This window comes from Macrobrachium rosenbergii, chromosome 48, assembly GCF_040412425.1.
Source record: "Macrobrachium rosenbergii isolate ZJJX-2024 chromosome 48, ASM4041242v1, whole genome shotgun sequence".
NCBI classification, from domain to species: Eukaryota; Metazoa; Arthropoda; class Malacostraca; order Decapoda; family Palaemonidae; genus Macrobrachium; species Macrobrachium rosenbergii.
Window position 1 is genome coordinate 6,554,489 of NC_089788.1, and position 15,945 is coordinate 6,570,433.

General features: G+C 39.3%; 1 protein-coding gene across 2 annotated transcripts in view; it reads right to left on the minus strand.

Annotated features, from left to right (window-relative positions):
* Positions 1 to 822: 822 nt before the first annotated feature.
* LOC136831214 (ataxin-2 homolog) overlaps positions 823 to 15,945 on the minus strand; it is a 48,753-nt gene continuing 33,630 nt past the window's right edge. For both annotated transcript variants that reach the window (XM_067091229.1, XM_067091228.1), the window contains exons 5-11: positions 14,895 to 15,118; positions 14,251 to 14,711; positions 12,159 to 13,138; positions 11,863 to 12,058; positions 6,978 to 7,144; positions 5,401 to 6,076; positions 823 to 5,109 (exon numbers count right to left, since the gene is read on the minus strand). In XM_067091229.1, coding sequence (XP_066947330.1) covers positions 5,057 to 5,109; positions 5,401 to 6,076; positions 6,978 to 7,144; positions 11,863 to 12,058; positions 12,159 to 13,138; positions 14,251 to 14,711; positions 14,895 to 15,118 — 2,757 coding nt within the window. In that variant the 3' untranslated portion in view covers positions 823 to 5,056. The remainder of the gene's footprint in view (positions 5,110 to 5,400; positions 6,077 to 6,977; positions 7,145 to 11,862; positions 12,059 to 12,158; positions 13,139 to 14,250; positions 14,712 to 14,894; positions 15,119 to 15,945) is intronic.

Sequence of the window (15,945 nt, forward strand, 5' to 3'; positions counted from 1 at the left end):
GACTGTGGTGTAACTAATCTGTTACTGTAAGATCTAAAAAGCTTTAACGTTATTATTATTACCTGGTAGTTTAACTAGACCACTGAGCTAATTTACCTAAGCTTCCACAGGGATGACTTAAAGGATTTGCCTTGATTAACGAAACTCTTGAGAAACTTTCTAAAATGAATTAAATGAAAGTGATGGAGTCAGTCAAAATGTCTTTAACTGTTTCCAAAACTTGACGTTTGCTTTACTCGACTAAAATTAAGCATGCAGTGTACTTACCAGCTAGGAATATTAATGTAGCGTGGTCAATGAGGCAGAATAATTTGCATACTTTAATATTCTCATTTTAGGTCTCTCATAAGATTTCTTCTCAAGAAACAAATAGCAGAGTTGGGCAACTATCAAGAAGTTGGATTGCCAGCTGGGAAAAGAGCAAAATGAATGGATGAAATGCACTAGATACAAAGCAATGCAACTGGAAACCAAAGGGATACTGAAAAACACTACTACATGCAGTACTTCTCTGAAGGCTTTCACTTTGCTCAATGCCTTTAGAGGAGACTTTGCAACAAATGATCTCGCATTACAAAGTAAATCTTGTAATATGTCATAAAAATCCTAAAATATTACTTAACACTGCCAATAAAAAATAAAACACAACTGAAAAAAATTAAATACAACTGAAAAATAATGTTACCAGAAGTCGCAATAAAAACAAACCGAAGTTTCATACACATATACAGGTAAATGACTTCACTGCTTCGAACTTCTCGGTGTTTTTAAGGGTTTAGTAAATTAGAAAGTGGACCTTTAGGGCTAAATGAAACAAACAAACAACTTGTATCTTTTTTATTATTTATAGCCCTTAGCTGTGAGTTTCAGCTGCTACATTTTGGGAATTTCTTTCTCACTACCTTTCTTGCATGAACATTAGAGGGATCATATATTTCAACAGGAAAATTTTCAGCAAAAACAAATCAATTTTTTAATCTACCCATGGACTTTTAGAAAGATGAATCTATCAAATTTAAAAGAAAAGCTATCTCCAAAGATTTTAATGTTCATGATATATTTTTCCCCACCCCTGTCTTCTCCTTTCTCTTTTTAACAATCATGTCCCAATGAAGGTTTTCTTCAACATGGAAAACTCTAGAGCAAATGAAGGTTTATAAAAAAAAATTTAACCAACAACTTTCTTTTAGCATTCCCCAGCTAGAACAATCTCAATTTCTCCATAAACTATCAATTCAATCAATAACTTACTCTTCACAACTTGCATAACACTGCCCTGCCTCCCACCAATTCTGACGTACCTTAAATTACTACAATTTGTGTGGAAAAAAAGGAGGAATAGTCATGTTAAAAGACCGGAGGATGATTATACAAAGGGAAATTAATCTTGCAGAAAATAAAGCACAAGAATAAATAAAATGCAAAGGAAAGGATGAGGTAGAGAGAGGACGTACAGTACTGTACTTACGGCAAATGATAACGGAGCTTCTTTTCAGCAGAGAAATGTTTTAAAAAAGTTCTAAACAGGATTTTCTGTAACAACAAACAATAGACAACTACCCTCAACATGGAGATTTAAGGAAGGGGGTGGTTGGGTAGTACAGATGGTAAAAAGGGCATGATGATGATGATGAGTGATAACCATCCCCCCTCAAGCATAGAGTGGTGCAGTAACAAAGAAAAATTGAAAAAAAAAAATAAAAATGCATTTCCTGTTCTTCACCAGCAATGTTCTCCTCTTGCTACATGCTCCACAAAAGCACTCTATGCTATCCAATTGGTGAAACCATTGTGTGTATGTTGTGTGATGCAATAAAATAAAAGGATTGGAGAAGGTTTTAACAGAAAGTGAAAAGATGACCCACAACAGGAAAGAGATTCTGCATAGTTTATTGTTTAGGGGGATAGGGGATGGGGAAGCCACATTTAATGTAAACAAATCAATCAAAAAATGAATAAAATATTTACGAAAAAGTAGCTTGTTTTTCCTTTTTTCATTCTCTATTTATATATAAAATTTCCCCCATGACAGCACTGTACTATTTCTATCAATAACTTAATTACACTTGAATAACTTAAGGTCAAGGTATGAGAGAGGCTACCCAGGAGAAATGCTGAAAATAAACGAAATCTGCACATACACTAGGGAAAATAAAATGATCAAACAAACTCTCCCCCTATTTTTGACACTGAAGTAAGTCCTCTTAAATAATTTCACCCTTACGATTCACAAAATAAAATCCCCTTATTCCCTTATTGCTGCCGTATGCCCCGCTGGATGAAATAAAGAGACACTTTAGCGCTAGTCCTTGCTGCTTTGACATGGGACAAGGCAAGCACGCAACCAGTAATCACTTTAAGGGTGACTTACAGTAACAAAACCATGCAACACTCATTCCTATAGCAAATTAGGGCCACCATTGACTCGACGTTTTGCAGAGCTCCTGAAGGAAAGGGAGCTCTTTAACTAGAGATTAATAATAAAAAGAGAATGTGTGGTGGAAGAAGGAAAATGCTATAAGGACAGGAGGACAACATACTAACGCATCTTTCACACGTTCGTTCACACGTCAATCGCACAGGCACACCTCACATATAAATAGTAATAATATTCTGTCCATAAAGCATAAAAATTTCTTGAGAGGCATTCAATAAAAGCCAATAGATCTCTCTCGAATCCCCTATCGTACTGGTTTTTGGCATTGGATTGATCTTGTAACATCCATCACTCACCTTTTCTTTATATTATTTAATAAAAGGTCTCTTGACATGATGGATTTGCTATTACACAGTACTTCATATAACAATAAAATCATATCCTCAAATAAATTTCAAAGGATAACTATTACATATTAGCTGTCATAGTTTCTTTTCCCCTTCATAAAAAATTAAACAACAACATCAAATGAAACTCATGGGAAAAAAAAGCCTGCCACTAGGTATACATAGAATATTTTCTCAAAGTTCAATCACAGTAAAAATATTCCTCAGACCTTTAATATATCAATCAGGCCAAATTTATCACTTTTTCTTTTCCAGCATCAAAACTTGTTCTGTTGGCCATAGCAAGACACATCATAAATGTCGTAAAAAGACAGCGAGGCGCAGAACATTCACAGATGACGATGAGGCGGATTAACGTTTATAAAAAAATGTCTTCAAAACGCAACAAATCCTCTTAACAGCAAGATTTTTTTCACGTCAATACAAAAAAATATACACAGGGGGATATTTATTTCAAAGTGACTATTTAGGGTCCTTTTACATATATTTATATATGTATATATTTCATTCATATGAATAGAGAATGAGCATTTATTTTCATGAAGCTCATTCAGAGACATGACTAACAAACGAGCCTATCTGCATGTTTCCTACGGCTCAAACTTCATGCTTATGTTTTAAAATTTGACCAGACCCAAGGTTGTCACTCGGAAGGGATGCATTCCCAGACACACATTTTCAGTTATGAATGAACGCTATCATAATGCACTCAAAATCTACACCACTGAGTATGCCTCTTGTGTCCCTAGGGCCTCCCTTATATATTTTTACGACTAAAAATGACAAGTGGGGAAAACCCTTTCAATTCAGAAGCAGAACAGGTGTATCTCTTATTGCATTACGAAAGGTACACTTGAAAAAAAAAAAAATGAAAAAATAAATACTGAAATTTGTAAATATGGTAATGCACCTACGGTCAGAAGTAGGACCACACTGTTTGTGTCCAGAAATAATTGTGCTCAGGTGCTTGCAGAAGGTGGAGTCATTTCTTTCACTTTAAATTACTATATTTTTATTATCTCGCAACTTCTAAAAGGACCTGAGCATCACTGCAAGAGCATCACAAAGTTAATCAATCAATCAATGAAAATGATATGGAACAGTGGATGCTTCCTGCCCAGAGTAAAATTGGTGTTCATATCAATAAACACCACTACAGGAGAGAGAGAGAGAGAGAGAGAGAGAGAGAGAGAGAGAGAGAGAGAGAGAGAGAGAGAGAGAGAGAGAGAGAGAGAGAGAGAGAGAGAGAGAGAGAGAGTCTTTATAATTTGCTCAAATCAGCCTTTTACTACGTGGGAAAAAAAAAAAATGTAAATCCACAAGAAAGTATTAAGGGTTGAGAGAAAAGTGAGACTGTTGCTTTACAATGAATAATTTAACTTTCATGACAATAAAAAAAAAAAAAAAAAAGTCATGTGACACAGGAGCCACTTGTGATACAGTTGCAGTCTAGTTCATCATCTCTAGTCACAACACCAATTACGATTGAAGTTTCAGTTCTCTTCGCGTAAAAATTATAAGGCATGTCCCATTTCGGCAGTTCCTTTTACTTCAGGCTTTCCACTCAAAAGCCCCCCCCATTTTTTTTACAGCACATTTCTCACAGAATATTGCCATTATTCACTTCACAAGAAATAGCATGAATTCCATATAATTCATCTGATATAACAAATGTCAAATTGCCCAGTCCTTCAGCCTGCCTACCTGGCCTTGGCATTTATTTTTTTAGTTTCATACTACTGTACATTTAGCCCAAAGGCATTTTTTTTCATTTCAAATAAAAACACTTGTCTACTCCTACTCTTGGTGCTCCTTAAACAGAGACCAATTGCCTTATAAAGAAGCTTTTATCTAAATTTTAACAATAAATACCAATCTCCACTTCTAACAATGCATGGCACTACCAAAATTAGAAGCGCCTATCTTCGAAATAGTAATATGTACCAATACGGATAAAACACAGGGAGTATACCCGTATAAAACTCTTGCATACCTCCCAATTTTTCTATTTCTGAAATTACGCTTGATCTGACTGCCTCAGCCTTCATACTGAAGCCATAAAATAACTTATGTGTCATACTAACAAGTACCAAGTTACCCATGACAAATCTTTTCCAATGACAAAAAATGGTAACAAGATATCCCCAATTCTCCAAATGGAGTAAGTTCACCACCTCATCAGGAGGCCGCAGCGGCAGCGGAGGCCATGCGCTCAGGCAGACACGGTTGAAGGCTGGGGATGTTGCTGATTAACCCCTAGTGAATCCACGCTTCATTGGCTATGGCGGACGATGGGCACATGGTGACCATGGGTGCCGGGTGTACCTGGGGGCACAAACACCATCTAAACTCAAGAGCAACATCTTGCTTCACACTGTTAGATATCCCAAGGCTCAGAACTGTGACACATATTCACTCTCAGCTTGCTCACTCTCACTCACACACACACTCTCTCTCCCTCTCTCGCTTCCAAATTTCTAGCAATGTCAGTTTATTATTCATTTGTGGCACTGATACATTCTAGATACACTATTGAATTGCAATATTCACGAATAACCATTTATAATTTCCACCTAAATCAGGCAGCCCCTCAGTGTGCAAACCGTGGGTGCTTACCTTGTAGATATTGTATATGAGGCGCCGAGGCCATGTGCTGTACACCCGTTGACGACGTAGGTGTGAAACTCCCCGCCATGGAGGAGGGAATGTGTGCTGTAGCTGAATGTGGGGGTGGCCCTGAGGGATGCATCATCTGTGGCCCTGCAGCCGCAATGTTAGGAGGAAGCATCACAATTTGAGCAGCCATCTGTTGGCCTGGTGCCCCATGATGTCCCCCAGCAGCAGCGGCGGCAGCTGCTGCTGCCGCAGCTGCATTCTGACCTGGATATTGATGCGCATGGGGAGACTGGGCTGTATGAGGGCAATGTTGTGGTATATGTTGAGGCAAAGATGGATGGCCACCTATTTGAGAATATAACAGTGGCTGTGGTGGAGTGGGTCCAGGAGTCGGAGGCTGTGTTGGCATGGTTGGAGGTCCTCCACCCCCTCCTGGATTCTGTGGGGTAGGTGGCTGTGTAGGCTGTGGACCAGGGCCGGGGGTATGAGCTGGATGTGGCTGGTGTGGTGGTATACTGCTCGGGGTCATATACATTGTTTGATGGCTATGTTGCTGAGACTGCTGCTGAGAGTCAGTTGCTTGGCTTAGAATGCCCATAGATGTTGGCACCACTGCTGTCACCATCTGCATGCCAGCATGCGGGAATCTTAACATCATGGGCATACCTGGGTATTGCTGGAACAGAAAAGAAAAAATATATATAATAAAATGAACAAATAAAAACAGTTGGGCAAAATCATTGTAGAGTTCCTGTAAGAAAATACTGAAAAGAGAACTGCAGATCTGCCATAAGCCTGTTACTTTTTGCTCTTCATACACTGTACTGGGAATGCTTTCATTTATGCTAAATTTTAAATCAATTGACAAGCTCTTGATTGATCTAGTTTTTCGTTTAGCAACTCACAAAACCAACTAACACCTAGAAGAAAAATACTTCTTACAATTAGGAAAATTTACTGGCATATTCAACAAAGCAGGCAACCTCTGGATGCATCTGGATTAATTTTTTGGGGTTAACCAAATCTACTACAGAAATGTTTTTATAATTTTGAAAATGTACTGATAAATAATATAAACCTATGGCTCCTAGTGCAAGTCTATCTGTCGATTTACTAAAAACACGATATTCTCAAGGGCTGTCCTGTATGTGTAAACTGTAAAATAAAAGTTACTGCTTACATATGTATGAGTAAGATTATCACCATACCGTTTCTGGTTTACAGAATGAAGTTACTTGGTATACTATTACATTTGGTAACTGTCAAGGCAGAATGGTTTTGTGCCATAGAAAAAAAAAAAGCACAAAAAAAAAAAAACAAAAGTGGTTGCCAGTTTTAACAAACCAGGAAATTTGGTTGGTGGATTATACAAAGGAACTCCAACCAAGCCAAGATTAGTTAATCTCATACCACAGACATACATGATTTATGGTGTTGTGTTGTTAACATTACAATTAATGTTCCCAGACATCTGACACTAAACAATACAACCTCCAAGCTCTTTTAAGTCACCTGAAAATTTCCACAAGAGGCAATTCTGACAGCTACATATTACAGTAATACATACAATTACTTACCTGATAAGGCTGAGGTGCTTGAGCCAACATGTTTTGTGGAATCTGCACTGTCGTAAGTGCCTGAGGTTGCGTGTTCATGGGTGGTGGGGCCAATATGGGTTGACCTGTTGCAGCAGCAACTTGCATCTGTGAAGTGAACTCTGGACGCTGATTGCTCCCGAGTGGAACTGATGAGAAAGAAAATAACATGTGAAGTATACACAAATCACAACAGTAACCAATTCAATGAAAAAAAAAAAAAAATTCATATAACACTCGTACTAAAGTATTTCTTAGGCATAAATGAGACATGGAAAAATCAAAACAAATTATTCTACGTGGAAATTAAATTGCTTTTTCCTTGTTTTAGTTCAGTAAATTCCTTTACCTTGCATCTAGTTTGTTCAATTTAACACTATCACTTTTACTTGAATGTATGCAAGAATACTGCAAACCTGTAAACGCACAATTTGCAATTATAAACATTTTAAAAATTATATTTACAGTACTCTCATTTGTGAAAACCATTAATCGAATTTTTGTTCAACTAAACAGTGCAATATATCTAAAAATACACTTCAATCTTAGAGTCAGTTTTTCAAATACAGTAGAACCCCGGTCCTCAATGCTAATCCGTTCCAGAAGAAGAGTCGAGATGCCATTCCGTCAAGATCCGAGTAAATTTTTCCCATACGAAATAACTGCAAATGCAATATTCCTTTCTTGACCACCAGTCATTACCCTAGCCTTGCCTTTTCATATACATTACACATAAATTACAATTAAATAAGTTCAGAGTTAAATAATTTACTGTATTAGACGCAATTTTTTCATTTTTAAATGTGTATCTGTAAAAAACCAGCCTACGTCCATTGCGGCCGTATTACCTATGGTTGACCAAGCACCATAAGCTAGGCTACGTACCAGTACGTACTGTAATGGGTACACAAAAACTGTTGCTAATAAGAAAACACTGAAAAACAAACCTAATTATTACAGTAAATAAATATTACAAATAAGCCAAATTATGTCTGTTATCACAAACTTGAGAAAAATTGCCTCAGTTACATCTGCAGCTTGTGGCATGAGTGGACATAAACAAACCAAAGTGCCACCCTGGTGGCCTGTCGCGGTAATACATAAACGTTGTTTACTTTCAGTATCAATTTATGGTAAATTTCATACAGAGTCTATTGGAATAGTGTATACAAAATCACTTTAAAATATCTTTCAAAACAGCAGCAGCAGAGTGAGCTGGCTTTAAACGGCGCTGGAAACAACGCCACCAACAACACCAACTAGCGGCAACTGACCGAAACACTTATGTTTGCAAACATCATATGATTCATCGGGTTGGATCCTGATTTGTTGTTGTTTGAGATCCGATGCAAAATTTACTCGAGTTTCGTGTCGAAATCCGATTATGTCGAGACTGGGGTTCTGATAATTTCGAAAAATGCTGCATTTCTTAAAAAATCTAACATTTCCAAAAAATTAAAAATTCCTGTAGTGTCCTTTAAGTAAAATTTAATATAACACCTTTGAACTGCAAATATTTGAGAAATCTGAAACATAAATTTTGGTAAACAATAATTTACAACATTCGTAAGGTCTAAAGTCCTTAACCTACGTAAACTAATCAAACGACTAGTTCCTACAACATACTCAAAAACAAAATTCTTATTTAAATAAATACTGTAAACAGTTCACACATGCAAATCTCATTCATTTAATCCTTACCACGAAATAATTCTTCACAATATGTTCTTAAAATATGCTTCTCTACCTATCAATCAATCCTAAAATAGACATATGCAGTGACAGTCAGTTCCAGTCTTATTAACTTGGAAAAATCTTGCAAAAAAGTTCCGCTACGCATGCACTGCACACATTCCATTGGCCCAGAGAGGAAAAAGAGTTTCATCGCTCTATGTCAACCTCCACTGGCATCGTAGAAATATTTGCTTTACTGAAAAAACATACTTGGTCCTTACAAATGCATATATCATAAAATAGATGTGGGTTAAGAAATCCAATCCCCTCTAGTAATGGGCTGTGGAGCAATAATGAACTAATCAGCTTTGTAAGCAAAGGCAGGCAAAATCCCAAAGAAGTACACTAATCAAAAACATGAAGCAAAAAGGTAGGGATACTCCCGGACTACACCCCTCCAGGTGTGCCAGAACCATGAAGAATGGAATGGAATATAAAGTTTAGGCCAAAGGTAAGCACTGGAACCTATGAGGTCATTCAGCACTGAAACAGAAACTGACAGTAAAAAGGTTTAAAAGGTGTAATAGGAGGAAAACCTTGCAGTGGCACTATGAAACAATGGTTAGAGAGGGCTGAAAGTCAGATGAAGAAAATATGAAAGGAGGTACAGTAAAATTAATGAAACAGGTTGCAGCTAGGGACTAAATGGGGACTGCAAAGACCCACATAACACCTACAGTGCACAACATGAGGTGCACTGGCGGCACTAAACCAGCTCCCGGGACAGAACCATGAAGGATGAGATCATGATGACCAGGGTGATTGACTGGATCCCTGACAACCAGCAATGCATGACCTAACATGACAATCAGCCCAAAAAGGAAGTCCTTGACTGGAAGAAAGTAGACTGGAGGGTATAACAGAGCCTTATCTTTCCTAGTGACCTCTATCTGGCAATTTATACTAAGATCAAACATGACTACTGGACAGAAAAGGTGACTTAGGAGCTGTGTGGTTAACAGGCCAACTGTCGTGGAAGTGGTGACTATGGATGACTTCTCTGCGATGAATACAAAGTTTGGGAGCAATGTGGCATAAGAGATCTCTGGCACTAACTGACAAGAAGTCCTCTGATAATAAGGCAACCTTGGCTAAGAAACTGACTGGGCTGAGCACATGTGCCACCACAAGAGGAAGGGATAGCAGAAACTCAATGGAAATCACAAGAGCTGCAGTAGTGACAGATGTCACTGGAGAAGCAGTGTCTAGCCACTAGCAGAAAGACAGCAAGCAGTATCATTGAAAGAACAGATTGCAAAGCAGTATCAACTTCTTCATGAACAAATCAAAATTGATCCTGAGAAAGAAATATCCTTCTTTTAGCTAGGCCATGAAGAAAGCATTTGGTGAATAAATAATCTCCAATAAAGGGGTGGGAAGAACTGTAAGCAGAGTCAGACACGAGTAGAAGGAACTGAGGAAAAATACAAGCAGTCGACAAGGAGTCCGGAGAGACCACGGACGGATAACATGGAAATTATGCAGAGAAAACCTCCACTTACGCGGAGGTTTATCAAGTGAGACAATAGGTGAAGGAAGAAGTCTGTAAGTTCAGAGGTCTTGACAGAAGGTGGCATCAAGGATGAAGAACCCTTGTCATGTGAGATGGAGAAATTGGAAGACTTGCCACAAGCCAGCTGTGCCACTGACTGAACAATGTTTCAACATTTGCTGCTGAGTGTAGAGTAACCAGTACATGTAATCCCTAGTTGTGCCTACACACACCTGATGTCTGCTGACAGGAGACATTTGGCCCCTACAGATAAAGCACTGCAAACGAAGGTCCTTGTCTAGGGACATCCTTACCCACACAAGCATGCTCAGGCATGAATAATGGAAAATAAATCCACCAACATTAGCAAAATAGCAGGAAAAGTAAAAAATCAAAGCAAAAAAGGTGGGCTCAAATAATATGCTATACTGACCAGGTACGACAGAAATATAACATATGGTAACTGGTAATGTGAATTAAATAAAAAAACGGTACAAATTTAGAGTAAACGATAAAGGATAAGGAAAGGGCATAACCTACTCTACAGAGATTCTATGTTAACCCAAAACAAAAACAAAGCAAACCAAGCAAAAGGATGACCATGATAATCCAATAAATGATGAATTTACTAAGAACTCATAAAAACCAAGTGCTTATGGTAACAGAGCAGCTAAAGACAAGCCACCAACTGAAAAGATGAAAGTTAGCAACAGATGTACCAAACACTAAGCACAACACATCAAAGTAAAGCGAAGACTAAAGAAATTTATGCACATGAGAAACAATGAATGGCACAACACAATACTGTATTGGGAAAATAATTAAGTATACCTTAGTTATACCAGACCACTGAGCTGATTAACAGCTCTCCTAGGCCTGGCCCGAAGGATTAGACTTATTTAACGTGGCTAAGAACCAATTGGTTACTTAACAACGGTACCCACAGCTTATTGTGGAATCCGAACCACATTATAGCGAGAAATGAATTTCTATCACCAGAAATAAATTCCTCTAACTCTTCATTAGCCGGCCGGAGAGTCGATCTCGGGCCTAGCGAGTGCTAGGCCACAACTCTACCGACTCGCCCAACGAAGAGCTTAAAGTATTGGGAAAAACAGTGATAATCCTGAGAAGCAGAGCAGCCTAACCATTGCCACAGGGGTCACAGAGAATTAATGACTTCTTTCCTTTTTAAGCCAGCAGAGTGCAAATTGGACATATGCAGTGGGTCTTATCATTTAAGATCTTTAAAATCTGTGTAACTGGGGTAGTTTCATACAGAAAGGCAATCCTGCAGTTAATGGGTTTTCATGAACGAGATGTATTTTAAATTACAATCCCCTTATGTACTGAGTTCCCTCTTCTATTGCATGCACACACTTCCTGGATTATTACCAAGTCCAGGTCTTCATCTATTCCACTTCTTGTTAAGTGTGGCCATATCTTCTTACAAATATTGCTCATCTATTCAAAATCTTACTGGATGAAATAAACTGTTTACTTAATATACAAATAGCAATTTGTATAAGAACTAGTACTTTTGTAAGAATGTGTGCATACAATTTACAAACAAAAATATACTAATAAAAACTCCACGCACTGCTTTACAATATTAATAAAGACAGAATAAAAATGCCATACGTCGCTTAGTAAATCTTGGAGGCTGATGCTGTACAGGGTAAGGCTGGGAGGCCATCACATAAGCAGCTGACACCATAGCGGCTTGCTGGAAGCCAACAGAAGGAGCTCCACCAGGCATCTGCGGGGGTTGGTTTGTAGGAATTTGGGGTGTTTGCGGTGTGTGAGGCCTCGGGGGTGTTGTTGTGCTTGGTGATCTCTGTGGAAGAACCATTATTTGACAAAGTTCATACACGATTCATACATAATACACAAACTGCGTCAAAACAAACATTCAAAATGAACATTATCATACTTACGGGACTAAATGGTTTGGCATTGGGATTCAAAATAAATTCCTTGGCATTGGGATTCAACTTCGAATTGGTAACAGTAGACATCTTGTCGGGTTCCTCGTGTGCTTTGCTCACTTCTGGCACAGGGCTCATAGTCATGGCAGGAGTGTTCTGAGGGTGATGTGAAGTTGGAGCAACACTCTGCGGAGGACCCTGAGGCACAGGTGTAGAAACTGGAGGGGTTTGTCTTTGCTGTGGAGGTTGTGGGGCCATATGTGGTTGCTGCTGCTGTGGTTGCTGAGGAGATGGTTGCTGCTGTTGGGGCTGAGGAGGTAGAGGCTGCTGAGGCGGAGGTGGCTGTTGGGGAGGTGCCTGCTGTTGGGGTGGTGGCTGTTGCGGTGGTTGTGAAGGTGGTGGTGGTTGCTGTTGAGGCTGGGGTAGAGACTGTGGTTGCGGCTGCGCAGGTGCCTGCTGTCGGGGTTGAGGGGGTGGTTGCTGGACATGCTGGGGTGGGGATGGCTGCTGCTGCTGCTGCTGCTGTTGTTGCTGTGGTGGTTGTTGTTGCTGTTGCTGTGGAGGCTGTGGTTGCTGTTGTGATGGTTGAGGAGGTGGCTGCTGTGGTTCTGGAGCTTGCTGCTGCAGCTGCTGCTGTGGAGCTGCTGGATGGTGTTGTTGGCTTTGTGCTTTTTTCTCAGCCTGCTCTGAAAGCTTGAAATCTTGGCTGAACTTCTTCAGGTCTGCAATCTGCTCCTCTTTGTTCGTACGCTGCTTCCTCGGCTCCCGCTGCTCCCGGGGCTCTTGCTTGCGATGATCCCCCTGGCCCATGGGAGGCATGTGGCCTTGGTGCTGCTGGTGCTGAGCTGGAGGGGGTTTCTGCTGGCCTTTCTGAGGCGGGGCTTCGCTGTGGTGCTGGCGGCTGTGGTGGTCTGGCTTGCTACAAGTGTCATTGTGGTGATTTTCTCTAGCTGGGTCATTTAGTGAATTATCGTGATGATTTCGCCGATCTGCAAAAGCGACAGTAATCAAGCTTTAAATTTTCTCGTCGCTGTAAATATCACATACAGAAATCTGATACTACAGTGATAGTGAAAGAGGCAAAGAAAGATTTTTGAAAAATTCATAAACACCTAAACCTATACGAAACAGCTATGGATTTTACTGCAATGATAGTATTTCAGAAATATTGTTTTACATTTTGCTATGGCATACAAAACGTATGAAATCTGACACTCCAAAGAATAAAAAAAATTAACATATACCCTGAACACATTAAGGGATGAGTAAAATAACATTACATAACACACCAGTGAAATTCAATAATTTTCAGTACAATATTAATGACATACATATATGAGCTGTCACTAATACAGTATTGAATGTTACTGAATTTTTATGTAGTATATGCTCTCAGTTCATTTGCCCATTACATGTTATTCATAGTTTCAGTAAACAATTGTATGATCACTTTTTTACTTCCTGTTCTTGCATTGGGGCTCATTAATTTACTCAAAGCTACAGTAGATAATATCCCTTGATACAATATAATTACTATAATTGTGTTTATCAGTAAATTCAGAGCACTCCACATTTTCCCAAAGTATCAACTAACAACACAGGCAGCCAGCCTAAAGTAACTTACAATATGTGGACACTTTTAAGGATTTCATCAATTTTTCTGTGCCATACTGTACAAGTGAAACTTGCAAAGGCAAATACACACTGGCATGAAATGCATACCAGTGGTTTTTTCCAATATTATTCCAATCTGTATTGCTGCAGTCATTAATGAACAGCTTACAAGACCCTCCTCAAAACTTACAATGATATAATGCTACATAAGGAAAAAATAAATTAGGCAGAATGATCGGGTCTAGATATGTAGCCTATACTGCCAGGCCTTGGGTCTTCATTACTTACTGGGAGCTCAAACCATAAACTGTCAGTTACGTTGAGGAATCAGTATTCTATACAACCGGCCTGCATTCATTATAACCTTTCAGTATCTAAATTCCTCTTCTGAATCCCATGCAAGTAATGTGGAACCATTATACACACAGAATATTTCTCTCCTCTTATCTTCCCAAAATTAAATTACACAAGAACATTAGTTACTCACCATAAGACCCTTTTGCATCCCCATTAACCTTCGAGTCATTAGGATGTGAATGGGAATTATGACGGTGGAGTGGTGGATTAGCAGCTGGAGAGGGGCTGTGGGTTGGTGGTGGCCCCTGCTGAGGGGGATATCCAGGAGAGGCTCCCCCTGGGCCATTGGGGCCCCCAATAGGGCTGTGACTACCTGAGGACACTGGTGGCGGTCCAGTGCATGAAGGCGAAGTTGGTGTGGTCGGATTAGAGCCACTGTAACGGCTACCCGAACCAGGAGGAGAAGTTATACGCATCAGTTTCCCAGTGTTCTGATTCTTCTTTCTCAGCATTGGGGGAACGTACTTGGAAGCACTACCTCCTCCTCCTCCGCCTCCTCCTCCACTGCCTCCTCCACCGCCACCACCGCCTCCACCACCACCACCTCCACCACTTGTTGCCTGATCAGCAGGCCTTAAAACAGCTGAATACCTGTGGGTAAAATAAGTACCAAATGACTCACTGTCCAAATCTACATTAATAGATGCTTTTTAAAACTCACAGATTGTTGAGAGCACTATAAACATTCCATGACTGTGCAAGAGCTATTTTAGTATCGCTAGTGTTGGTTTTAATTGTAAATGATGCCTTAAGAGACCAAAGTTTCTGACTTACCTATCCTCCTCGTCTCCATTCTCTGCTTCTGATCGAACCTGTGTGGCTGGAGAGCTCATGATCTCCGCTGCAATTCTTTGTGCCTTAGCCTCTCTTTCTCTATATTCACGAGTATTACGCCTATTTAAAGGTGTAGTGTATCCTTCCATTTCAGGAGTGTAAGAAGTTGTTACACCATATTTTTCTTCATTTTTACGGAACATATCATCGACATCCCACCCATTCTGTAATGTCAAAGCATATTAAACTTAAGAATTGTTAATGCTGATATTCTAATAATAATTTCTCAAGCTACTAGAATACTATTCACTGTATAGCCTATAATCTTCAAAATAATTAGTATAAATGTGTGTGCTCTTCATAACCCTTACACATTCTACCATAACTACAGATAGAATCTCCTAAATACATAATTGGCAACCAAGAGATAATTAACTGGCTATAGGTTGCATCACTTGAGAGGGCAATAATACATTTACTCAAGGTATTTATTAATTTCCTATTCCTATGAAAATCATTGGGGGGGAAGAGGCAAGCCTGAGGGGTTGGTTTGATAGCACTCCTATATTACTTATGGGTTTGCATAAAAAAAATAGTTGTGTTATAAACACATATTCTCACAGAACTCTATTAAGCATAGATGACTGAAATGCTAGTTAGGTGGGGTTGCTGAGTTCCCCTAAAGGTGTGAACAGCAGAGCATAAGACACAAGCAGGTCTGACAGTGGACATGATCAATAGTCAAGGCCCTTTAACATAGTGACAAGTTGCTATTAAGGTTGGGGCAAACTACATCTGTTTTTGGTGAAAATTAGGCCAGAAGTGGAATGGTACCTAACAGTTGCCTAGACTAGACCCGTGCCCTGAATGTCTAAAGGTTTTGCCAGTAGCATGTACTTGAAAGTTAGAATGAGGTGGATGAAGATTAATAAATCCCACTGCTTCCCAAAGACAAAATATGACCTCAGGACAATCAGATTACTAAGGCTCTGTAGAATTTTAGAACTGGTTAACCATAAGTTGCAATTTATCCCTCATGTGACATCTACTG